At 42.9% G+C, this 24,347-nt stretch overlaps 4 protein-coding genes and 1 pseudogene across 4 annotated transcripts in view; 1 reads left to right on the top strand and 4 right to left on the bottom strand.

Annotated features, from left to right (window-relative positions):
- Nucleotides 1-219: 219 nt before the first annotated feature.
- Nucleotides 220-3,164, bottom strand: LOC134672663 (membrane-bound alkaline phosphatase-like). The gene is made up of 5 exons (XM_063530620.1): nucleotides 2,787-3,164; nucleotides 1,682-1,874; nucleotides 1,398-1,570; nucleotides 565-1,222; nucleotides 220-485 (listed from the first exon to the last, which is right to left on the bottom strand). The coding sequence occupies exons 1-5, from the start codon at nucleotides 3,147-3,149 to the stop codon at nucleotides 220-222; spliced, it is 1,653 nt and encodes a 550-aa protein (XP_063386690.1). The 5' UTR covers nucleotides 3,150-3,164.
- Nucleotides 3,165-5,166: 2,002 nt separating this feature from the next.
- On the bottom strand, nucleotides 5,167-7,862 carry LOC134672914 (membrane-bound alkaline phosphatase-like). Its single transcript, XM_063530863.1, has 5 exons — nucleotides 7,430-7,862; nucleotides 6,605-6,797; nucleotides 6,299-6,471; nucleotides 5,509-6,166; nucleotides 5,167-5,429 (listed from the first exon to the last, which is right to left on the bottom strand). Exons 1-5 carry the CDS (start codon nucleotides 7,790-7,792, stop codon nucleotides 5,167-5,169), a joined length of 1,650 nt encoding a protein of 549 aa, XP_063386933.1. The 5' UTR covers nucleotides 7,793-7,862.
- Nucleotides 7,863-8,157: 295 nt separating this feature from the next.
- On the bottom strand, nucleotides 8,158-10,611 carry LOC134672913 (membrane-bound alkaline phosphatase-like; annotated as a pseudogene).
- Nucleotides 10,612-16,813: 6,202 nt separating this feature from the next.
- Nucleotides 16,814-20,805, bottom strand: LOC134672845 (uncharacterized). The gene has a single exon (XM_063530798.1). It carries the CDS (start codon nucleotides 20,681-20,683, stop codon nucleotides 16,814-16,816), a length of 3,870 nt encoding a protein of 1,289 aa, XP_063386868.1. The 5' UTR covers nucleotides 20,684-20,805.
- Nucleotides 20,806-22,705: 1,900 nt separating this feature from the next.
- The window catches only part of LOC134672650 (uncharacterized), a 35,117-nt gene continuing 33,475 nt past the window's right edge, over nucleotides 22,706-24,347 (top strand). Inside the window, exons 1-2 of the mRNA XM_063530607.1 lie at nucleotides 22,706-22,868; nucleotides 23,872-23,917. Coding sequence (XP_063386677.1) covers nucleotides 22,812-22,868; nucleotides 23,872-23,917 — 103 coding nt within the window. The 5' untranslated portion in view covers nucleotides 22,706-22,811. The remainder of the gene's footprint in view (nucleotides 22,869-23,871; nucleotides 23,918-24,347) is intronic.

The raw sequence follows: 24,347 nt of genomic DNA, 5'->3' as shown, positions 1-24,347 counted from the left end.
TATTTCTTAAATGTAATTAATTAAAAACTAACATAACGTATTTACTAAATAAACAACAAGTATGAGTCCAGTATATAACTTAAACACTAAAGGCAGATTTTTAGTGTCCTACGTTGTACGCGGTAAATACGCCTAAGAATAGTAATAGGCTGATAGTATGATTACGCATCCAGAGAGTTCAGCGTTGTGTTCGCTTATGTGACGCCATGTATCTATAATTTACTGCAGGCGGAAGAGCGCTGCGACGAGCGTGAGCAGGAGCGCTGCAGCGGGGGAGGTGAGTGAGGCGCTGCTGCAGAGCTGGCGGTGCTGCGCGGCCGGGCCCAGGCAGGCCGCGTGCGCCATGAGGTGCGGCAGCTGGCTCTGCTCGTACAGCCCCGTGAACAGCGCCTGCGCCGGCCCGCGCGCGAACACCGCCACGTCGTCGCCGCCGTGCGTCTCCGACTCGAGCGGTACCTCTGCATGTGTTTGCCAAGCCACGGCCTCTAAAATTAAAAAAATAATTTAATGTGCAACCACTCAACATTATCGATGATAAATGTTTAAGGCAGATGATGGACTCACGGAAGGTATTGTCACTGGTAACATCAGCACGCCTTCCATCGACGTGGTCGCGGTAACCGGGCCCGTTGGTGTAGGAGAGCGTCATGTAGGGCACGTCATCGTCGCCTATATCATCAGAGACGCCGAGGATGTCGTTGCCGCGGCGCGAGTAGCCGTTGTACGCCATGACGTGCGAGTGATCCGCCGTAAGCACGAGCAGTGTGCTCGCGGCCGGCAACAGCTCGTCGGCGCGCTGCACCGCGTCGGCCAGCGCCAGCGTCTCGTCCAGTGCCAGGTGCGGCATGTTGTCGTGGTGGGCGTGGTCGATGCGCCCGCTCTCTACGAACAAGAAGAAGCCGCGCGGGTTCTTGGACAGCACGCGGATGGCCGCCTCCGTCATCTCGGCCAGCGTGGGCTCGTCGTTGCCCGCCAGGCGCGCCTCCGCCGCGTACTGCATGTGGCCGTCCTCGAACAAGCCCAGCAGGTAGTCGGGCGGGTTGCTTATGGCATCAAGCAGCTCCGTGCGGTTCCAGACATAAGCGTTCCATTGTCCGGCCTCTTCGCGCTGCGCGCGCCATTCCGAGACCAAATCGCGTCCGTCCCAGCGTCGACCCGGTTGGCCCTCCTCATCGGTTGTAATGTTCGGTCGGAATTCGCGACGCCCACCGCCCAAAATCACCTGCAACAGAAATACTATGTTTCAGTGTTTTGAACCGCACTTTCCTTCATATAAAAACAATAACATATAAAAAACAACATAAAATAACGTGTAACATATAAGTACACTAGGTACATACAGTAAACTACGAGTATGTGTAGGGACATTTAAGTGATATATTCGAGTAGGTGCTGACCTGGAACTTGTTGCCGGGATGAGAGTTGACGAGCTGGTCGGCGATGTCGGGGCACTGTGCGGGGTCGTGCCCGGCGGCGCGGACCTCGCCGTCGTTCTCCCAGTCGCGGTTAGCGATGTTGGCGTATGCTCCGGCGGGAGACGCGTGTGTAATGCGTGTTGATGTCACGATGCCTGCAGAGTGACAATATATAACTATGGTAGTCATATATAATGCAAAGACGACATAACTGTAAATTATGATGATATGAATTCGATTGAGTCCCTGGTTGCAAGAGTTCTAACCGGCGCTGCGTCCGTCGGCGAGCGCCCAGGCGGCGATGGAGTCGAGGTGCGTGGCGGCGTCGGTAGAGGCGGCGCAGTCGTAGCGCGGCACGGCCGCCGTCACGCCCAGCGTGCCGTAGTTGTTCTTCACGCCGCACAGGTACGCCGTGGCCGTGCACGCCGAGTCCGGGATCTGCTTGTCCACGCAGTACGTCTGAAAACAAACAACTTATTTACAAAAAAATGCAACAGCAAGCTAGCGGCGGCACATAGCCAAAAATTAAATTACGCAAAATCAACCAACCAATCAACCAATCTCTATTCAATATCATTGCGTTCATCAGCATTCGTCACTATCTTCTTCTTCCGTCAGCAGAATATTATTTAAAAAAACTGTAAATTCGTAAAAAACTTGTATTAATTATCGAATATTTAAATTCTCTAAGTCATTTAAAATCTAAACTAGATTTGTAGGAGCAGAAGTAACTTTGAAAATAGGTGGATGATCTAAGAGGCCCTATTTTCTAAATCTGTTATGTTTTAAAATATGTAGTAAAAAATAAAATCTCTATCAATGGATATTTTGTTTTATGAACATTATCATTATTAAACAAAAACAATGAAAATATGTTGCAAGCGACATACTGGACTAAAAACAATTCGGAACATTAAACGCGTAAGTAATAAGTATACAAAACCAGGACATGTCCCTAAATCTATCGTCGAATAGAATCATTACAAACAAAACTTTCATATTGGAGACATGTCGCGCCATTTATTGAGATTTATTTGTATATTATGACATTATTTTTTGAAATAGGTCTGTAGTTACAAAAGTTACATAAATAGTTGTGTAAAATAAATGTGTGCCGTTTTTTATTTATTGTATAATTGAAATACATCTGTCACAAGTGATGACTATGTAAATAATATGTATATGTATTCACTCAGCAGTACATTGCCAATCGGATGCAATGTTATGTTTTGACTCGTATTGCATAAGTTTTATTCTAGCCGTGGCGTGGTAAGTAACATTACGTCATAGGAACCACTGTTGGTATTTATGTTCAAAGTTCATTTATTTGTTTTTTTTATATAATACGAACAATTTAAAGTGACGACGAACCTTAGCAAGTCCGGTGACAGGAAAGTGCTCGTAGGAAAGTCGCTCCTCCTCGCCGGTGCGGCCGGCGCGCTGGCCGGCCAGCGTGCGCGCCGGCGCCAGCGTCGGCACCGACAGTCCGTCGCCCAGGAACATGATCACATTTTTCGCCACGTCGTCATAAGTGGGCTCCGTAAGCCGCTCGTCGATGGCGGCGAACGCCTCCGAGTACCAGTAGTCCGCGGCACGTTCGGCCGCGTCCGGCGCGGCGGCGCGCGAGCCCCCGGCGGCGACGGGGCGCGCGCCGCGCTCCGGGTGGTAGCGGTCGCCGCGCGCTGGCAGCACCAGCGCCAGCGACACCGACAGCGCCAGCAGCGAGGGACGCATGTTGCGAGTGGAGGAGCGCGCGGAACTCTTGACGCTCCAGAGGCGGCTGTGCGAGTGCTTCTCTCGATTGAACACAATACTTTATTACTTCTCGCTTTATCTTATCCTTCCAAAGTGAACGAGATAAATTAGGTATTGAAACTCTTACAGACTTATACTTACAAAATTATGATTATTCATCGAAATACAAACATTGATATCAATATTAATTTAGTATTATACAGGGTGTCCCAAGACGATGGGACATCAAGGGAAAGTACCTTAAATATCGTAGATAAGATATTTTGCTTAAAGAAGACATTATTTTAATTTAAAAAACAAAGACTGAAGAAAGAAAGAATGAATTTTAACATTTGATGTGAAATTTAGCGAAATAATCAAAAGAGTGCAACTTCGTATTCAACAGAATGGGACTCATTTTGAGCATTTGATAAATTAAATTGATTAATTTTGAATTAAAAATGTTAAAATTCATGGTTTTCCTTTTATTTCTGACACTATGTTATTTACCAAAAAATAATCCTTATGATGAATCCTTTTGATCGGTATGATAAAACTACAGGGTGATTTTTTTTCTCGTGTAGCGGGTTCCATTCCCGGTTCAAGCATGTAATTATTTAAAAATCTATGAATGCAGTTTAATTTTTTTTTCAAACTAAAATAATGTCTTCTTTCAACAAAATATCCTATCTACGATATTTAAGGTACTTTCCCTTGATGTCCCATAGTCATGGGACGCCCTGTATTTATAGTAAACGTGTTTAATTTACGCTGTGAAGTTTGATATCTGTTTACTATTTACTTTGTATAAGATAAATAAAGTCTAAGAAAAAAACGTGCCTCGGAAATCAAGAAAAAGTCATTCTCGAATAGATGGCGCAAACACCTTTGGCCTTTCTCGGCTAAATGGCGTTGACATCGTTTGATATTTAACAATTTTAACACATATCAGTGAAAGAACATGGGTCAGTACGGAACAATAAAAATTAAAAATCATTTATCCGTAAACATATATTATTTTGATTAAATTATACATTTTCAATTTCATTTTAAGTTTTAACCGTGTGTAGATAGATGGCAGTAAATGTACCGTGACTACAAAATTTACTTTGGTAATAGCTCTCTATACTCATTTTACTTAAATGAGACGTTCCTTTATTTTTAAGAAGAGACAAAAATGTATTTAAAGATTTTTTTTCTTCTTCAATTTGGCTTGTTTAAAAAAATCTTGAATATCTAAATATTCGATTTTATGGATATTTTGTACGACAGACGAGTGTCGTTAACATTATCTGTATTCTAGTCTAGTATCTAACAATGTGAATGTTAACATTATCTGTATCGACTATTAGAATAAAATTGCGAGTGTTTATTTTTTGGAATTTTTAGATGGTTCGACTCCCGGGCGAGGCAAGCGAGTTTTAGAAAATCTGTGAATGCAGTTTTGTTCCTTTTTTTAAATAAAGGAATGTCTCATTTAAGTAAATTGAGCCAGTTTAAGGATTTAAGGTAGTTTCCCTCCAGGGTCCGACTTATCTTTCCACACTGTATAGTAGGATCAATCAGGCCGACAAAGTGTTAAAATAAAAAGTAAATTTTTTTAGGATACCATTTTACACGTAAAGAGGTGTTCCTTACCAGCATGGGCTTTAAAAAAAAGGAGTTTTAAAGAAGTTTATTTGATAAGGTGAACATGTTCGGAAATAATCGGTCCGAAACAAAAAAAATAGGTAATAAATAATACATGTATATTCTTTGATACTAAAAATAATTTATTTTTTACCTATTTTATAGGTATTACAGCTTCTGTTGTTATTTTACAAAATCTTTGGCAAACCCAAAGAAGTCTTTTATTGTTCCCTTGTACAATGTATACATTATTATCCATCCACACACCTACTCGTATTTACAGATTCGCACTCCTTTTCCTCACAACCATTGAAAATTACAGTTTTCTTTAGGCAGCGGTGTAAAAAGGCATAATATAATAATTTAACTCATATAATAATTTTTAAAGCTAATGGATGAGCGCGGCGACTACGGAGAGTAGTAACGCGAGGACAGAAGCTGAGAGCGTGAGGGAACCGTTGCAGGCGTCGCGGCGCTCGGCGGCCGGGCCCAGGCAGGCCGCGTGCGCCATGAGGTGCGGCAGCTGGCTCTGCTCGTACAGCCCCGTGAACAGCGCCTGCGCCGGCCCGCGCGCGAACACCGCCACGTCATCGCCGCCGTGCGTCTCCGACTCGAGCGGTACCTCTGCGTGTGTTTGCCAAGCCACGGCCTCTGAAATTAAAAAAAGAATTTAATGTGCAACCACTCAACAATATCGATGATAAATGTTTAAGGCAGATGATGGACTCACGGAAGGTATTGTCACTAGTAACATCAGCACGCCTTCCATCGACGTGGTCGCGGTAACCGGGCCCGTTGGTGTAGGAGAGCGTCATGTAGGGCACGTCATCGTCGCCTATATCATCAGAGACGCCGAGGATGTCGTTGCCGCGGCGCGAGTAGCCGTTGTACGCCATGACGTGCGAGTGATCCGCCGTGAGCATGAGCAGTGTGCTCGCGGCCGGCAACAGCTCGTCGGCGCGCTGCACCGCGTCGGCCAGCGCCAGCGTCTCGTCCAGTGCCAGGTGCGGCATGTTGTCGTGGTGGGCGTGGTCGATGCGCCCGCTCTCTACGAACAAGAAGAAGCCGCGCGGGTTCTTGGACAGCACGCGGATGGCCGCCTCCGTCATCTCGGCCAGCGTGGGCTCGTCGTTGCCCGCCAGGCGCGCCTCCGCCGCGTACTGCATGTGGCCGTCCTCGAACAAGCCCAGCAGGTAGTCAGGCGGGTTGCTTATGGCATCAAGCAGCTCCGTGCGGTTCCAGACATAAGCGTTCCATTGTCCGGCCTCTTCACGCTGCGCGCGCCATTCCGAGACCAAATCGCGTCCGTCCCAGCGCAGACCCGGTTGGCCCTCCTCATCGGTTGTAGTATTCGGTCGGAATTCCCGACGCCCACCACCCAGAATTACCTGCAAACAGAAAGTACTTATGTATCCAGACTCGTTTCCCTCACTCCTACTTTTAGTGTCTTTTTATCAAACCTACTACATCTTCGTCTATTATGTTAACGACGTTCGATGAAATGTAGGCGGTATACTGACCTGAAACTTGTTGCCAGGATGCGCGTTGATAAGCTGGTCGGCGATGTCGGGGCACTGTGCGGGGTCTTGGCCGGCAGCGCGGATCTCGCCGTCGTTCTCCCAGCCGCGTTCGGCGATTTTGGCGTACGCGCCGGCCGGAGATGCGTGCGTGACGCGCGTTGTTGTCACGATGCCTGCAGATTGTCAAGAGATTAAATTATCTTTTAAAGCAAAAATGTGGTTGGTACTCAAATTGTTTATACAAAATCATTCATAATCATAATATTTATGATCGTAATCATAATTCCTGATTGCAAAAGTTCTAACCGGCGCTGCGTCCGTCGGCGAGCGCCCAGGCGGCGATGGAGTCGAGGTGCGTGGCGGCGTCGGTGGAGGCGGCGCAGTCGTAGCGCGGCACGGCCGCCGTCACGCCCAGCGTGCCGTAGTTGTTCTTCACGCCGCACAGGTACGCCGTGGCCGTGCACGCCGAGTCCGGGATCTGCTTGTCCACGCAGTACGTCTAAAGTCATACAAATGATTGTAAACACGTAGACCAAATCATCCAAAAGTACATTTTGAATCAAAATGATGTCATCTTGGTATCTTTCACCTGTGTTTTACTCATACTTGTTTGTACATATAACTTTTTATATATTACGTAACAAGACAAAATATAAGGTGTTGTAAAGAAGTAATGTATTCACATTACTTCTAGTGTCTTCAATGTGTATTCATACATTGGACCACTACACCACACCTGATACTACAAGTACGGAAAGTAGGTGTGTACTGTAAACCTTGTACCATACACGTTTGCACGTATTCGCAAGTATATCTAATCGTACAAAGTTTACAGTACATAATTATGGCCCCTTAATTAAACTTTCGCCATAGGCACAGAAAATCGGAAAGTGCTCATTCCCGCACTAGCGCGGGAAAGTAGCACAATATGTACTGTAAAATAACTTGCCGTGAATATGCCGAAAGTTTAAAAGGTCAAGTGTACCTAACTGTAAAACGTTGTACTGTCACGTGCGAATAGGTAATTCGCATACTTGCCGCACTGGTTTTTATTGGTTTAATTATTTTATTCAGGTAAATTCAAGAACACTGTTAATAATAATGTAATAAGATTTAAATCCAACGACGAACCTTAGCAAGTCCGGTGACAGGAAAGTGCTCGTAGGAAAGTCGCTCCTCCTCGCCGGTGCGGCCGGCGCGTTGGCCGGCCAGCGTGCGCGCCGGCGCCAGCGTCGGCACCGACAGTCCGTCGCCCAGGAACATGATCACATTTGTCGCCACGTCGTCATAAGTGGGCTCCGTAAGCCGCTCGTCGATGGCGGCGAACGCCTCCGAGTACCAGTAGTCCGCGGCACGTTCGGCCGCGTCCGGCGTGGCGGCGCGCGAGCCCCCGGCGGCGACGGGGCGCGCGCCGCGCTCCGGGTGGTAGCGGTCGCCGCGCGCTGGCAGCACCAGCGCCAGCGACACCGACAGCGCCAGCAGCGAGGGACGCATTATGTAAGGTGCTGGCAAGTTGGAAGAATACACGCGCTGCAGCGGTAGCTTTGATACTGGACGTTTCGACAAGACTTCTGGCTTATTAATTGCCGGTTATATATCTAATCAATTCAAGCTGTCGTCACTGAAGATTAATTATAGTGTTTATCTTATTTAACGATAATGGCGTGATATAGATATTACATGGCACAATACAACGCCCCTTACCAACTAATCATAAAAAAATGATTCCTTTTTTGCGCAACCATTCAACATTACAATATTTTGGGAACTGGTGTAAGAAAAGCAAGGTAATATACCTACAATGTGGATAAGAGTAATCTTATATTTAAAAGTATCACAGTGTTTAAAGCTAATGGATGAGCGCGGCGACTACGGAGAGTAGTAACGCGAGGACAGAAGCCGAGAGCGTGAGGGAACCGTTGCAGGCGTCGCGGCGCTCGGCGGCCGGGCCCAGGCAGGCCGCGTGCGCCATGAGGTGCGGCAGCTGGCTCTGCTCGTACAGCCCCGTGAACAGCGCCTGCGCCGGCCCGCGCGCGAACACCGCCACGTCGTCGCCGCCGTGCGTCTCCGACTCCAGTGGCACGTCCGTGTGCGTCCGCTAGCGTAAGGCTTCTGCAATGACAGGGATGGTAAATTGCTAATGAAACTTATTGATGAGTTTTTAAAGCTTTTAATAGGTTCGAATATTAAATTGTATTTTATCAAAAATACTGTACTTATTTAGATACTAGATGCAGACATACAAACTCGTAAAATTGGTAAACCAGACACTACAACCTACAACTCAATCAACATATAAGAGTGAAGATAAGTACCTAATAGTTTTCTGCGGAGAATATTTTCTGGAATTACTGATATTATATATTGACTGATAAAGTAAAAAGTTAGATAGTGAGAGAAGATGAAATTATGGTAATTGATAATTTAAAAAGAACTAACCGAATTTTAATGTAACTTACGGAAGTTAGAATCGTGCGTGATGTCAACGCGTTTGCCATCGACGTGGTCGCGGTAGCCGGGCCCGTTGGTGTAGGAGAGCGTCATGTAGAGCACGCCGTCGACGCCTAGATAGTCGGAGACGCCGAGGATGTCGTGGCCACGGCGCGAGTAGCCGTTGAATGCCATAACGTGCGAGTAGTCGGCCGTGAGCACGAGCAGCGAGCTGGCGGGCGGCAGCAGCGAGTCGGCGCGCGCCACCGCCTCGTCGAGGGCGAGCGTCTCGTACAGGGCCAGCGCCGGCCTGGTGTCATGATGCGCGTGGTCGATACGTCCACCTTCAACGAACAAGAAGAAGCCGCGAGGGTTTTTGGATAAGACACGAATGGCGGCTTCCGTGAGCTCGGCTAGAGTGGGTTCATCCAAGTTCGCCTCTCGCACTTCTGCTTCATATCGTAAGTGTGTGGCCTCAAACAGTCCCAACAGGTAGTCGGGTGGGTTGGCTATGGCTTCGAGCAGCTGGGTGCGGTTCCAGGCGTACGCGTGCGAGTCTCTGGCCTACTCGCGCTGCGCGCGCCACTCCTCAATCAGATCGCGTCCGTCCCAGCGGCGACCCAAAGCGTTCTCCTCGTCCCTGGTCGTGTTCGGCCGAAACTCACGTCGTCCACCACCCAGGATTACCTGAGCAATTAAAAATATCCTTAGCAATTTTGAGATCACTTAGACTTACAAACTGGATCAATTATAGCGAGACGGATCTATATCTGAATCCCTAAAGTTTTTTCTCCTATCTTTGCATTCCCTAATATTGTTTGTCATAATGATCAGTTGTCCTAACACTCGTATACCCTAATTTTGGTTTCCCTTTTATCGACTGGCCGATTTTTTTTTGTCCTAATATGTTTTTCCCTAATGGCACTTTCCATATTGGGTATTTATCCTAATGTTATGTAGCATAATTCTTTTTTTGCCTAATTATTGTTAGGCCTAAAAATTATATATCCTAACCATCATGTTACCTAATTTTACTTAGCCTATCGTTTCTTGACCTAATACTTGTATGTCCTAATTTAAATTTCCCTCCTAACCTAACCAATGGCAGCATTTCATTTTTGCGAGGATCGCAGTTCTAACCTAACCTAACCCACTTTTGTGACAGCAGTTCGTTTTTTCGAGGGTCACAGTTCTAACCTAACCTAACCCACTTTTGTGACAGCAGTTCGTTTTTTCGAGGGTCACAGTTCTAACCTAACCTAACCTACTTTTGTGGCAGCAGTTCGTTTTTTCGAGGGTCACAGTTCTAACCTAACCTAACCCACTTTTGTGGCAACAGTTCGTTACCATTCATTATGGAAAGTAATTGTTATGATAATTGATCAATAGGAAAAGTAACTGTTATGATAATAGATCATTAGGGCAATAGCCATTAGGTCAAAACAGTTAGAGCATGTTATTTTATGCCAAACATTGTTAGGGATTTCGAAAATATGGTAAAATACTTTAGGGATCTTGATAGTTATGGTATAAATGCTTAGGTCAAATGATTCTTAGGCTAACCATTACATTATGGAAAATAGTCGTTATGACAATTGATCGTTAGGGCATGTGCCCATTAGGACAAACCAGTTAGTGCAAGTGACTTTAGGACAAACGTTGTTAGGGATTCAGAATGACACCCTAGCGAGACTCACTTTAAACTGGTTCCCAGGGTATGAGTTGATCAGCTGGTCGGCGATGTCAGGGCACTGCGCGGGGTCGTGCCCGGCGGCGCGGACCTCACCGTCGTTCTCCCAGCCGCGGTTGGCGGTGCGAGCGTACGCGCCAGCCGGGGATGCGTGCGTGATGCGCGTTGACGTGACGATACCTGTAGCGAGATAAAAATTTCAGGAAAGTGAAACCGACGAGAAAATCTCAATGTGTTTTACTCCCGTATTGGCTTATACAGCCATGAACTTGGCTCTCATTTCACATCTATGTTTTTGTTGGTAATAATTACACGATAAGGGTGCAAGTGTACTGTCGTGCAGCGACATTGATTGATAAAAACTTGCAATTGAATGAGCGCGGAGGCTGCGGAATGGGGGCAGTTGCTCCCTGCTCCCCCCCCCCGCCGCTCGCGCGCCCGGGACGCTCCCGGGCAGTCCCGGCCGGCTCGCGCGGCGGCCGCACGTCGCGCCCCACGCCGAACTTGCGACACTAGCGAACGTCCGCGACGCGCGTGAAGTGAGCAACGTGGAAAGTTTGTTGTGCTGTTAGGACTGGATTAATAACTCTTCGTAAGGCAAGTTATTGATTACATTTATATTAGTTAATATCGTGAACTTAATGCCATAGCGCCGTTTGTAACAGGCAACTTTTGGGAAAAGTTCCAGGTTATTTTTAAGTTTTGTCATTCGGATCAAACACAATTATGAAGACTGAACCAAACATGTATGTTGGCTTTCAAGCCATTGTAAGCAGCTTTGGAGTTCTAACCTAAGTTTAAAGGACCAACAATTTTATGGGTACCTAAAATTATGTCTTCTAACGGATTGCTATCGAGAAACAGAATTTTGTTGAATATGTTTTCGGTTTACGCACAATAATTGCAGAGACTTTTGTAGAGATCAACGGGAAAGCTTAAATCATGATGTCTGCAAGGAAAGTCGCTGCTATGTACATACTACTGTAGAACGCGTAGCTGGTGTGAGGCATTATTCGTAGTCACGCTACGTAGCCTGCGCGCGCGACTCGTAGCGTGCTACGAACCTCCGCACCGATTAGTTAAAGCCTACTACGGAATTGGGTGTGTAGTGGGTAGGCTACAGAAAAAAGATAAGAATCAGATAATCGTTATCTTGGCTTTTAATAAATCATAGTCCGTGATCTCATTTGTATGCGTTTGATGAACTCGAAAACTTGAAATCCGATTTTGATGCGGTTTTATTTAAACCCCATACGTAATCGAGAAATGTGATGTGTTTTGACGAAAAAGATGATAACTAAAGTAAAAATGTGTTGATTGACGCTCAACAGAAAACCAGAACATCTCAAAACATTACAAAGATATTTTTTAAAGTTTCCTTAATCAACTTTGATGGATGGACGAGTACGGGACATGCTCTCTTTAGGGTCTATTCTATATACTTTATACGTCCCACGACTTTGCCACATGGAGGGGAAGTACTTTAAATAGGTACTGTAGATAGGAAATTTTACTGAAAGAAAACTTATTTTTTTTATTTTTAAAACAATACAAAGCGGAGACCAAAAGACTTTTAATATTAACTAATCACAAAAAAATATATGCAACGTTTTGCTAGAGTAGGTACGCAGTCCACCTTAACAAAAACTTTCACAAATGTGCACACCACTTTTTTATAATTAATTTGGTACATTGGTATAAATATTATATTGATTCTACTCACAATGAGATACTATTAAGATACTTAGAGGAGATAATAAGTATACCATGTTTTTTTCATTTCGTTACTATTTACTAGGTATCTTTTATAGGCTAAAGTATGATGGTAACGGAAAAGACTTAAGATCCTCAGGTACAACAATCATAAGATCTGTTTTTTTTACGGATTAAAAGAAACAATCTTTTGACTTCCTGACAATTGTGACAAACGATGAACGAACTTAATGCCTATTATTACTAATATTAGCCTATTATTAATAATACCTATTATTACTTTATTAACGGAGGGAATCAAAGAGCCCATCAACGATTCATGAAATTACTTAAAAGTTAATCCGTTGGGTTCTCGATAGGTTGACTTTGCGAATTAATTATAAAAGGCTATGAATACTTGATACATACTTACATTTGGAACATAAAGAGCCTTCTATAAATTGTAAATACAGATTATGTATATTAATTATGTGAAGCCATACTGTCTTTTTATGTAACATACGAGCACAAAATGCTGTGTCTTACAGCTACATGTTATTACTATTTTAATATTAATATAGGTCGGTAGCTTGAACATGTCATGCTCGCTCAAAAGTCTTTGCTTACGGTGGCGTCGTTGATCGGGTCGCCACTTTCCCGATAGTCTAGCGACATCTGCGTCCCACAATAAAAAAGGAAAAATATATTTACATAAAGAACCTGCTAATATTTATTGGTAAGCATTATTGTTTGATCAGAAACATAATTGGTTTGCTAAGTTTATACTGGTATTGGCATAATGACATCTCTAATATTTATGTATGTAATGTATGTATAATCAAAAGTCTCAGTCAAAAGTATAATTATTCACCATATCATCCGGTAAGATAAGTTAATACGATTATATTTTTAAATATTGACAAAACTGAGATAGTGACCGATTAGTTCGCTTATGACGTAAAGATAAGGGTTAATATTGGGGTAGAGGGTAGAAAGTAGTGCCGGCCGGAAGACAGGCGGCGCGATTCGAACTTTAAGATATCCGCCGTTAGACATTCACTAGATATGAAATAGTAAAGATATGTGACGTTCCACGGAAAAAGGTACCTTATGGCGACTGGCGCTTACGCTTATTATTAACGCCGCTCCAATATTCATACGGGGCACCGGTACCTTTTGCCGTGGAATGTCACATATCTTTACTATTCCTTATCTGCATTTCTAATTCATTTCCCGAATCGCGCCGAGGATCGCGAGGATGTTATCGCGAGGGCCGCCGCGGGCGACGCTCGCGCCGCTCGCCGCGCAGGCGCGGGAAACCTCGGGACACAGGGGATTACACAGGGGAAACAAGTTGACGTAGTTTATTTGGACTTCCAAAAAGCATTCGATAGAGTAGACAACGACATTCTCTTGATCAAACTGAGTAGTATGGGGTTTGTACCTCAGCTGCTCAAAGTATTTGCCAGCTACTTATCGGGGAGGAGACAGTTCGTAAAATACGGACCGTATCAATCAGAGCCGTACAACACACTCTCCGGCATAAGCCAAGGGTCGAATCTAGGGCCGTTGCTTTTTAATATTTTAATTAATGACCTGCCTAATCATGTAGAATGCTCTGAAATAATGATGTTTGCAGATGATGTCAAATTAGTAAAGGTTATAAATTCCGAAAAAGACAGCATAGACCTTCAAAATGACATAAACTCAGTATATAGGTGGAGTATAATAAACAAACTCAATTTTAATGTTTTAAAATGCGAAATGATGAGCTTTACTCGGTCGTGTTTACCGCTTCACCATAGATACACCTTGGGCGGAGACGTAATAACGAGAGTCACCACGGTTCGCGATCTGGGAGTTCTGTTCGACTCGCAACTAATTTCCGAGAGCATACCCTTAGCGTGGCCAAAAGAGCAGCACAAAAGTTAGGCTTTGTGTTACGCAATTCCCAGCATCTGACATCGACGGCTGTTAGAGCACTATATGCGGCCTTGGTTCGGAGTGGTTTAGAATCAAATGCTACAGTCTGGAACCCACATGAAGCAAAATATAGCCTAGTATTAGAGAAAGTCCAAAAAAAGTACCTACGAAGTCTGTACAAGAAGCAATTCGCGAACTATCCTTACCTTTACCCTACGCTATTCCTCCTGGGCGTACTCGGGTACGAATCTCTGGAAGTCAGGCGATATCTAGCGGTAGTTAAGTTTGCACTAGGTATCATACACAACAAAATAGAGTGCACGGGTCTGGTCGAAGAAGTGGTAAGACTATACGCTCCCAACGCGCGGTCCCGCCTGCGCTCCGCGCCTCTCCTGGCGTGCCCGCCCGCGCGCACCGCGCTGCAGCGGCACGCGCCGCTCCCGACCGCGCTCTCGGTGCTCAACTCCGTACTCAACGTAGATCCGCAATGTGATCTCTTTCACTCTACCTGGTATTGTTTGATTGAAAAATGTAAAAGTGTAATAGAAAAATCCTAATGTGACTACTGCTATTTTAAGCTACAATGACATGTTTGTTAGAAATAATAATAATAATATAATACTTGACATATATTAATATTTGTGACGCTTTGGCTTGTTAGCTGTAAGTTACAGATGTATGTAAATAAATAAACAAATAAACAAATTACGTATATCAGCGTTTTGATTGTACGTATTTATTATTTATGCTGATTACTAGTCACGATAATATTTTTATCATCATGCGTGTTTTGTGATCTTATACCCTGGGCCTAAATCGAAGGCTTAAACCTAATACTGACACTTATTGTCATTTAACAGGGGTCTTCTGCGCAAGAGATGTAACAAAATAGTTTTGTTACTTACCTACGAATTAGACAACTAACTTACGAACTATGGTATGAGTATAACTTATACCGACCAAGAAGCCGGTTTGTAACAACAAAATCAAAATGTATTTCTTATAGAGGTCCGGGTGGTCCGGCCAGCGAACGAAAAGTCTCTTAGAAATCGATGTTCGCTCATGTCGTCTCGGATATGGGTGAATATGGCATCGATGCATTCAGTGTAATCCACTGAACACAAATATATGAGACGAAACCTGATTTAACGTTTAGTCTGGTGACTTTTCATCTACATATTGGAAATATTTTGCAAAATGTTTATAGATTATTAACCTTTAAACTATCGACTATCGCTATCGAATATCAGGTGTCTACCTCCGTTACAAGAGGGAGATTGTGTCGTAGACAGGTAGACTGACTTCTGTGTATTGTTGTTGTAGATTGATTAAAATATGTAGGATGGTACTGTCTATGTTAACTTTGTATGATTTCCAACAAGCCGAATAAAGTTTAACATTGCGTTAGCTACAGCAAGGTTCCTACCACTTACATTTTTCACAACTTTGTGTAAATACGATTAAAACTACCTATGTATATATAGGTTTAAAGATCTTCATATCTCATAACAATACATAATATTCACTTCGTATCATGATATATTTTTTCGTGCAAAATATATATAATTTGTAGCGGCGAGCGCAGACTTAACCCCATACTAAAAATAACTTTTACAGTACATATGGTCCTATTTTTCCGCACTAGTGCGTAAAATAGCACTTTTTGTGCGATGTCAAAAGTTTAAAGGGCCATATGTACTGTAAAACGTTGTACGATACACGTGCGAATAGATAATTCGCAACTCGTGTCGATTTAAAACACTCCCTTCGGTCGTGTTTTAATTTATCGCCACTCGTTTCGAATTTTCTCTTTTACGCACTTGTATCGTAAATAACTATTTCATCTCTCCTGTTCGGAAAGTTTACCTTTCATAAGCTGATAACCGGGTGGAAAATTGCATTTCCCACCCTAGGGTGGAAAGTAATTTTTTTTTAAATTTTTACTTCGAGCAACAGCTAACAGCAATATATGCCATATTTAAGCTCTCATATCAGCTTCCGCATGACTGAAATTGGCGCCGTTTACATTTTCAAGTGATTCGAGTGACTTATAATTGTGTGGTTTACCTATATATCTGCTAATAATTTGTTCTAAAGAATTATACTTACTAATAATAAACCTACATTTCTCGTGTTTAACTTTCCTCATAGTCGATTTCATTTGAAAAGTAGAGTGTTTAACTCGGGTAAAAGTAACCATCTCACCCGCGAACTATTGGCGGTTAAATGGTTCACTTTCCACCCTTGGTTAACAATCTACTAAATACCTACTATAGGCGTAAGTATAACTGTTCTTTATAATAAGGTTGATATTTGTATGTAGGGATTTTTCTTAATGAGAGACGTGTGGACTGTTTGAAGATTTATTTGTGACTGATTTTGACACATACATGCATACAATAACACGATCACTCACACATGCTTAAAACGCATACAACATACCGCCCACCAAAAGGGCATCGACCTTTTATTAAACTACATAGGTATAGATACTCATCAGACTCATCTACAAAATTGTACATAGTATTTTACTATAACAAATTGTATGATAAACTACATTATATGCATGCAATTGCATTGACAAACTATAGCACTATGTATAGTAAGGAAAAGCAAGTATGAGAGAGTATTATATAACACATGTCTGCAATTAAGGTAAAATTCAATTGTTCAATTACTAAAAGTTACACAATTATCTTAGTATTTAGTTACAGAAACAAAGTAGAAGATTTGAACCATAGTTACAGGCAAATTTAATTTAAATTGGAACATTAAGTCAATTAAGATTCTTTATCAACGGGCATAAGACACAATTTGGTAATAGTTCTTTTTATGATTGAATCACCACTTTTAATACTGTATACACGGGTTAAGTTGTCAGCGCCCGGGTGTTTATCCACTATGCGTCCAAGTTGCCATTTCCCAGGTGGTAAGTGGTCATTTTTTATCACGACTATTTGACCAATCTCTAGCTCTTCTCGTCTCTTAAGCCATTTGGGACGCTGTTGCAGCCGGCATAAATATTCTTGCAGCCACTGCCGCCAAAAGTCGTTGACTAATTTCTGAGTGTGTCGCCAACGGCTCAAACTGCTTATTTTGGCGTCCTTGAGAGATGGAGAAGGGACGGTAATCGGTGCTTCGGTAAGTAAGAAGTGGCCTGGCGTAAGCACGTCCATGCTGTCGATGTTCTTCTCGTCAATCGGACACAGAGGTCTACTATTTAAGGAAGATTCAATCTGGCAGAGTATCGTGCTCATTTCCTCATAGGTCAGGTGCGTGTTGATGATTCGTTTCAGGTGGTACTTCATTGAGCGGACGCCAGCCTCCCATAATCCCCCGAACGTAGGACTATAGGCTGGCACAAAATGCCATTGCGTACCATCGAGGGCTAGTTTTCCTGCAATTTCCCCGTCAAACTCAAGTTTTGCCTCTTGCCAACTGTCAGCGAGCTCCTTGCTAGCACCCACGAAGTTACGGCCTTGATCACTCCAGATATGAGCACAGCGGCCCCGTCGTGCAACGAATCTTCGAAAAGAACCGATGAATGCTTCAGATGTTAGGTCGCTCACCAATTCGAGGTGTATAGCCTTGGTGGCCATGCATATGAAAATTGCTATATAGGCCTTACATGTTTTAGCACCTCGACCTTTAGACATCAAAATTTGATAAGGTCCGGCAAAATCAACACCGCTATTCAAAAAGGGCTTGGCAGGTGTTACTCTTTGTTTCGGCAAATCTCCCATCAGCTGATCTCTAGTCGCAGCGTTATGTCTTGCACATTTGAGGCATTTTCTGAGGTAAGTTGTTAGCAATCCTTTTACTCTTAAGATCCAGTACTTCGACCTTATATAATTCAGGGTCAGCTGATATCGCCCATGTAAGGTTCTTCGGTGGGCGTCGTGCATGATGAGGTATGTAAAGTGACACTTGCATAAAATGATAGGATGCTTTCGTTCTTCGTCTAACTCAGAATAGCATAATCTACCGCCCACCCTGAGGATATCGTTTTCGTCAAGGTAAGGGTTTAAAGTTCTTAATTTGCTCTTAGTGCTTACTCTTTTTCTTGTTTTTAAGCTTTCTATGTCTTCATTGAAATATTCGGCTTGCACAGCCTTTATACATACTAGTAGTGCCTTTTCTAATTCTTGTGTTGTTATTGTCTTTTCCGTGTTTGTAGTTTTCTCTTTCAGGTACGTCAAGAGTCTTCTGGCATAAACAATGGACTTCAGTAAATCAGGTAAAGTATCATAGTCTTCAAATTTTTCAGGTAATGTTTTGTAGACTTCTGTATTTTCTTCTCTATTTAGGTTAACTTGTATTGTTACCTTTTTCATTTCCAGGTCTGTCTCTTCAATTATTGGGTGTTCTAATTGTATGTTCTTATGTTTCAGCCACTGCGGACCATGCCACCAGAGACCACAGTTCTTCAGTTCACTCAACGCCATGCCTCGTGATGAAATGTCAGCAGGGTTCTCCGTAGTTCGAACATGGTACCATTGATTGGGAATTATGTCTTGTATGGCAACCACTCTATTTCTTACGAATGTTTGCCATCTTGCAGGATCTCCATGCAGCCAGGATAACACAATTGTGGAGTCTGTCCAAGCGTACATCTTACTGGTAGGTATGCGGGTTGCTTCGCTTATTTGTTTCAGCAGTTTCGATAGTAAAACAGCTCCGCACAGTTCAAGTCTTGGGACGCTCATTGGCTTCACAGGTCCTATTCTTGTTTTGGCTGCTATCAGTGTCGTCTTGTATTCTCCATCTTGTGTTTTAGCGCGAAGATAAGCCACGGCGCCATAGGCATAATTAGATGCATCGCAGAAGCCGTGTATAGTGACATCTTCCATCGAGTCTTGTGTCGTATTCATCCACCTATCCAGCTTTATATTTTTAATTTCATCTAGTCCATTTCGTAGACTGAGCCATTCTTCCTTTATCTCTTCGTTTACTTCATGGTCCCAGCCAACATGTGAGAGCCAAAGTTTCTGGATAATTCTTTTTGCAGGTAGTAACGCCGGAGATATCCAGCCCAATGGATCAAAAAGTCGCTGAATGTCAGCCAATATATTTCGTTTCGTGATGACTTCAGGTGGATCTGGTAAGTGTAAAGTGTACTGGAAGATATCTTCGCCCATATTCCAGCACAGTCCTAGGGCCTTGATTGTACCCCCTAACTCGAAATCAATCTTGACATGCGTACTTCTCTCTGAAGGTTCAAATTCTTTAAGGAAGTCAGTGCTATTGGAAGCCCATTTTTGGAGAGCAAACCCTCCTTTCTTCAGTATTTCAGTGATCTGCTTGGCAACGTCTACAGCCTCTTGCACGGTGTCTGACCCGGTCATCAGGTCATCCATGAAAAAATCTTCTTTTATTGTTTTCGATGCAAGCGGGTACTCCTTGCCTTCATCTTCTGCCAATTGTTGGAGCGTCTTGACAGCAAGATAAGGCGCAGAAGCAGTGCCAAAAGTTACGCGAAGCAGTCGATAATCTTTGATTGGATCGCTTGTATTTTTGCGCCATAGTATCCTCTGGAAATCAGTATCCTTCGGACTCATCAGAATCTGTAAGTACATCTTCTTTATATCTGATATCATGGCTACGCGTCGCATACGCCATCTCATGACTAGATTTCGCATGTCTTCCTGTAGATGAGGACCGACTAGGAGCTCATCGTTCAGGGATACGCCATTAGAGCCTTTAGAAGACGCATTATAGACTATTCTAGTCTTTGTAGTTTCCTTTTCTTCTTTAATCACAGCGTGATATGGTAGGTATACTGCCTCCTTGTTAACTTCTCCTTCCGGAACTTCTTCAATGTAGTTTAGATTCATGTATTCTTCTATAGCTTTAACATACTCATTCTTAAGATCAGGATCCCTTTCAAATCTTCTTTCTTGTTGTTTCAGTCTCAGCATGGCGATGTCTCTTGTGTGTCCCTTTGGAGATAGTGGTTCTTCTTTTTTGAATGGTAACGTTACTATGTATCTTCCTTCTTTGTTTCTTGTATGTGTCTCCTTGTAAATCATTTCACACCTTTCTTCTTCTTTCGTGAGACTCTTCTTAGTATCTGTAGTGTCTATCTCCCAAAATGCCTTTAACATGTCGTCTACGTCGACCTGATGATGCATCACAACTATGGTTTCTTGTAAAGTGTCTGCTGTGCCTTCTACATCTCCGAATATTATCCAACCTAGGCTTGTTTCTTGGGCGCATGGAGTGCCAGGTGGACCTTTCTTAACCTTTCCTTCTAGTATTTGTGCATACACTTTTACGCCAAGTAGCATGTCTACTCGCCCTGGCTGGTGGAACTTAGGATCAGCCAGAGTGAGTCCTTGTATGTGTGACCAGGCTTGTGGGTCATACTTAATCTTCCTTGATGGTAGTTGTGATGTGAGCTTTGAGGGCATTATATAAGCCTTGACATCTAGCTGGAAACTGTCATCTTGATTTGACAGTACTTGAACATGTGCTACGCTGTTGATCTTGATCTGGAGGTCGCCGACACCGGTAACCGTTCCTCTCACTGGTGACCTCTTGACTCGCAGAGCTTGTGCTGCGCGTTCACTTAAAAAGCTTGATTCTGACCCTGGGTCAATTAAACAACGAAGGGGAGTCACGTGACCTTCGTCGTCCTTTATAGATATCATTGCAGTAGCTAGCAGACCTTTGGATTTCTTGCAGGCAAAGTTACACGAAATTTCCACCTCTTCTACTTCTTCATCATCCTGCGGGTCTTCTTCGTGGTGTGTCAGCTGACTGTGGTGAGCTTTAGTTTTCACTGGCTCCTTATTCTGCTCTTGGTGTATCATGGTGTGATGCCTCTTCTTGCATATACGACATGAAAAGGAAAGACGACATCGTGATGCAGAATGTCCAGGCAGGAGACAGTTGAAACATAATTTAGTTTTTTTCACATAGTCAATTCTCTCCACAGGTGACATTTTCGTGAACTCTTGACAGTGACATAAAGTGTGTTCATCCCTACATAAAATACAGCTCTTCGATGGTGTTGATACGTGGTAAGACTTTTCCTTAAGTGTCTTTGCTTCTTTAGGTACGGTAGCAGTGACAGGGTTAACCAGTTCTAACGTGCGAAACTTCGACTCGAGATACTTCTTTAATTCAGACCACTTGGGCAACTGGTCAGCATTTAAACTGTAGGCATGTTCCTCCCAATCCTTATGAGTTTCGTTGTCGAGTCGATTCACCACCAGGTATATTATGAACGGATCCCACTGGTTTATATTCACGTGAAGATTTTGTAAATCATTCAAACATTGTGTCGTAGTGTCGAGTAGATGTTTTATTTGACTAGATGTTTGCGTAGTAATCTTCTTTTGATTAAACAATCTCTTCAAAAGGGAGTTCACAATTAACCTCTTATTACCATACCTTTGCTTTAAAGTATCCCACGCTAAATCATAATTTTGTTCTGTAATTGTAACATGCTTCAATAAGGCAGCGGCTTCACCGGCGATACTTGACTTTAAATAGTGCAGTTTCTGAACCTTACTAAGACTCGTGTTGTTATGTACTAACGACGTAAATAAATCGTGAAACGTCGGCCACTCTTCATAGTTATTAGAAAACACAGGTAAAACAATAGCAGGTAACTTGACATGTTGTTGTACAGCTTCAAACATCGTGATATCCAGCGAACTTGTTCCTTGAACATGTGTGGGAGCGGCAACAGCGAGCGCGTCCTTGATATCACCTTGTAAACATAGGTATAACTCCTCCACGATATAATAATCTTCCTTAAGAAAGTACTGCATCTCGCCGCGCTCCTGCATTGTAGTATTCTGTACCAGCTGTTTATGCGCCGATGTAAATGTTTTCCAATAAGCGTCGATACACTGTGCTCGAGATTCTAAGTAGCCCTGAGTTAAACGTTGTTTGGGACATTTCTTCAAATTAGTTTCAGTTTTCTTCAATAATACCGCTGTATCCTCCAAAACACGAATTAACTGTTCGTTAGTACTCATATTGCAGTATTTACTTGTCCATTCACGTAAACAACACGATAACACAACTTAATAATCTTCACTTATTTAATTTGTCATAATTTCCTTATAATTCGCAACTGCAGATAGCAACTATAGGCTCAGGAATGCGGTCCTCTATTGTTCTCGCCGGCCGGCTGGACTTCACTTATCGGTTCCTCCTCCGGTTCGATGTCGACCAAATGTTCTTTATAATAAGGTTGATATTTGTATGTAGGGATTTTTCTTAATGAGAGACGTGTGGACTGTTTGAAAATTTATTTGTGACTGATTTTGACACATACATGCATACAATAACACGATCACTCACACATGCTTAAAACGCATACAACAATAACTTAAGCAAAAAATATAAAGAATAAACTTGTTTTGTCGGGTAGGTAAAATCAATTAATAATCAAAACAATTTGCAATGGAATGCGAGCGTAATTTCTATGGCCCGGGCTTAAAGTAATAGAGATATTTATGACCGGTATGAATTCCACTTCTTGAAATTAATTGAAAAAAAGTTAGGTAGGTACTAAGAAATAGCAATACTCTCTTAACCAGGTGGAATTATTGTTGCACAAGTGAACTGTGCGGACGATGATACTTAATTTTTTTTGCGTTTATTGCGTGAGATTCTTTTAATTGTGTAATGTCCTTGTTTCAGATCTTACCAGTGCCGTGTAGTGAGTGATGCGGTGACAGTTAGTGAGTGAGTGAGTGTAGTGAGTGGGGGTGCAGTGCGGTAGAGTGGGACAGGGACAGATATGCAGTAAGAACGAGCAGGATGGCGGATGACAGCACCATCATCGAGGGCACTGTCAAGTTCCGCGATGGAAAGAAGGTGAGTTACATGCGTGTTTTTTTAGTTAAGGTTACCGTTCGGATTCAGACTAAATATAGCTGCACTATTGCAGCGCGACATTTCTGCATTGCTGCCGCAAATGTCAAGAACCCGTGCAGCAACTTCGATTTTGACATTTGCGGCAGTAATGCACTATTACATGATCCTGACACGTCTCGCAGCATTTCACGCACCAATATCTGGATATAGGTACTCCTATCACAACCTTAACAGATTGCATAACTAATTGAATAGCTGAATAACGCTTCTCAATACAATACAATCCTAGGAACTATCGCCGCAGCTTACTGTACGTAATACGTCGTACATACGTGAATGTTGATAATCATCAACATGCATACTGCATATGCTTACTACATACATATGTATTACATTACATTCGAGATCTCAACTTCCACACTAATTCGGGATATGTGATAGGCCTCCCGATCCCGCCTCAGAGCTCAGAGTTGAGAGTTGGGTTACATTCTCAAAACGTGCTTGAATGTTAGCATCTAACTAAATACTGAGCACGAGTGCCTACTTGTGGTATTAACAATACCTAAATTCCAATGCGTAACGCTATGCTTCTTTAAGCATAGATTACTGTATTAGTTGATAAATATAGCTATAAGTACACATTATGATTACAATCCTTGACAAATATAATAATTACCTATCTTCTTCTCCTTTCCCCTGCCCTTAACCCTCGTTATATGGGGTCGGCACACCATGTTTTTCTCTTCCAGTCTCCACTGTCTTTCGTGTCCTCAGCACTCACTCCTTTCTTTCTCATATCCTCTTTCACACATTTCACACATACACACACACAATACTTACCTATCTGTTGTTTTATAAATGAATATTATTGGGACACAAAACATGTCGATTATAAATAAATATTATTGGGACATGTTTTGTGTCCCAATAATATTCATAGGCTATCGGATGTTTTGTCATTGAGAATATAATGTTAACTGCGGGCATGACTGTGTTGTTGCAGTGGAAGTCCCGCTGGTGCGTGATGCGGAAGCTGTCGCCTGTCGCAGGTGAGTGCCTACTAGTTACCTGCACACAACACATCACTAATCTACTACCTACATAATGTACACGTACCTACAGTAAAGTCTGTGCGGAAAGAGACGATTCGTAGAATGTATTGGGTTCCATACATTCCGCGTCTCTTCTCTTTTCACACAGACTACCTACAGGCACCGCATTGAAACATGGGATTTACACTAAGTACTATTTATACAAACTATATATGTTTATAATAAAATGATTATAGTTGTGGATAGCCCAGACGGTGCAAGTGTTATTTAAACGTCAAACTTTTATGAAATTATTACGTTACATAACACTTGCACCGTGTGGGCTACCTATCAAAATTGCTGCCAACTTGATCTGGTTTGGTCTAATTGTAAGTGAAATCAATTTGTCAATTTGCTTATACGACGGCGTTTTCGAAAGTCCTTGTCG

The sequence above is a fragment of the Cydia fagiglandana genome, chromosome 17 (genome assembly GCF_963556715.1).
Source record: "Cydia fagiglandana chromosome 17, ilCydFagi1.1, whole genome shotgun sequence".
NCBI lineage: Eukaryota > Metazoa > Arthropoda > Insecta > Lepidoptera > Tortricidae > Cydia > Cydia fagiglandana.
The sequence above is the reverse complement of the archived record's forward strand: the minus strand, read 5'-3'. Positions and strand labels throughout refer to the sequence as shown.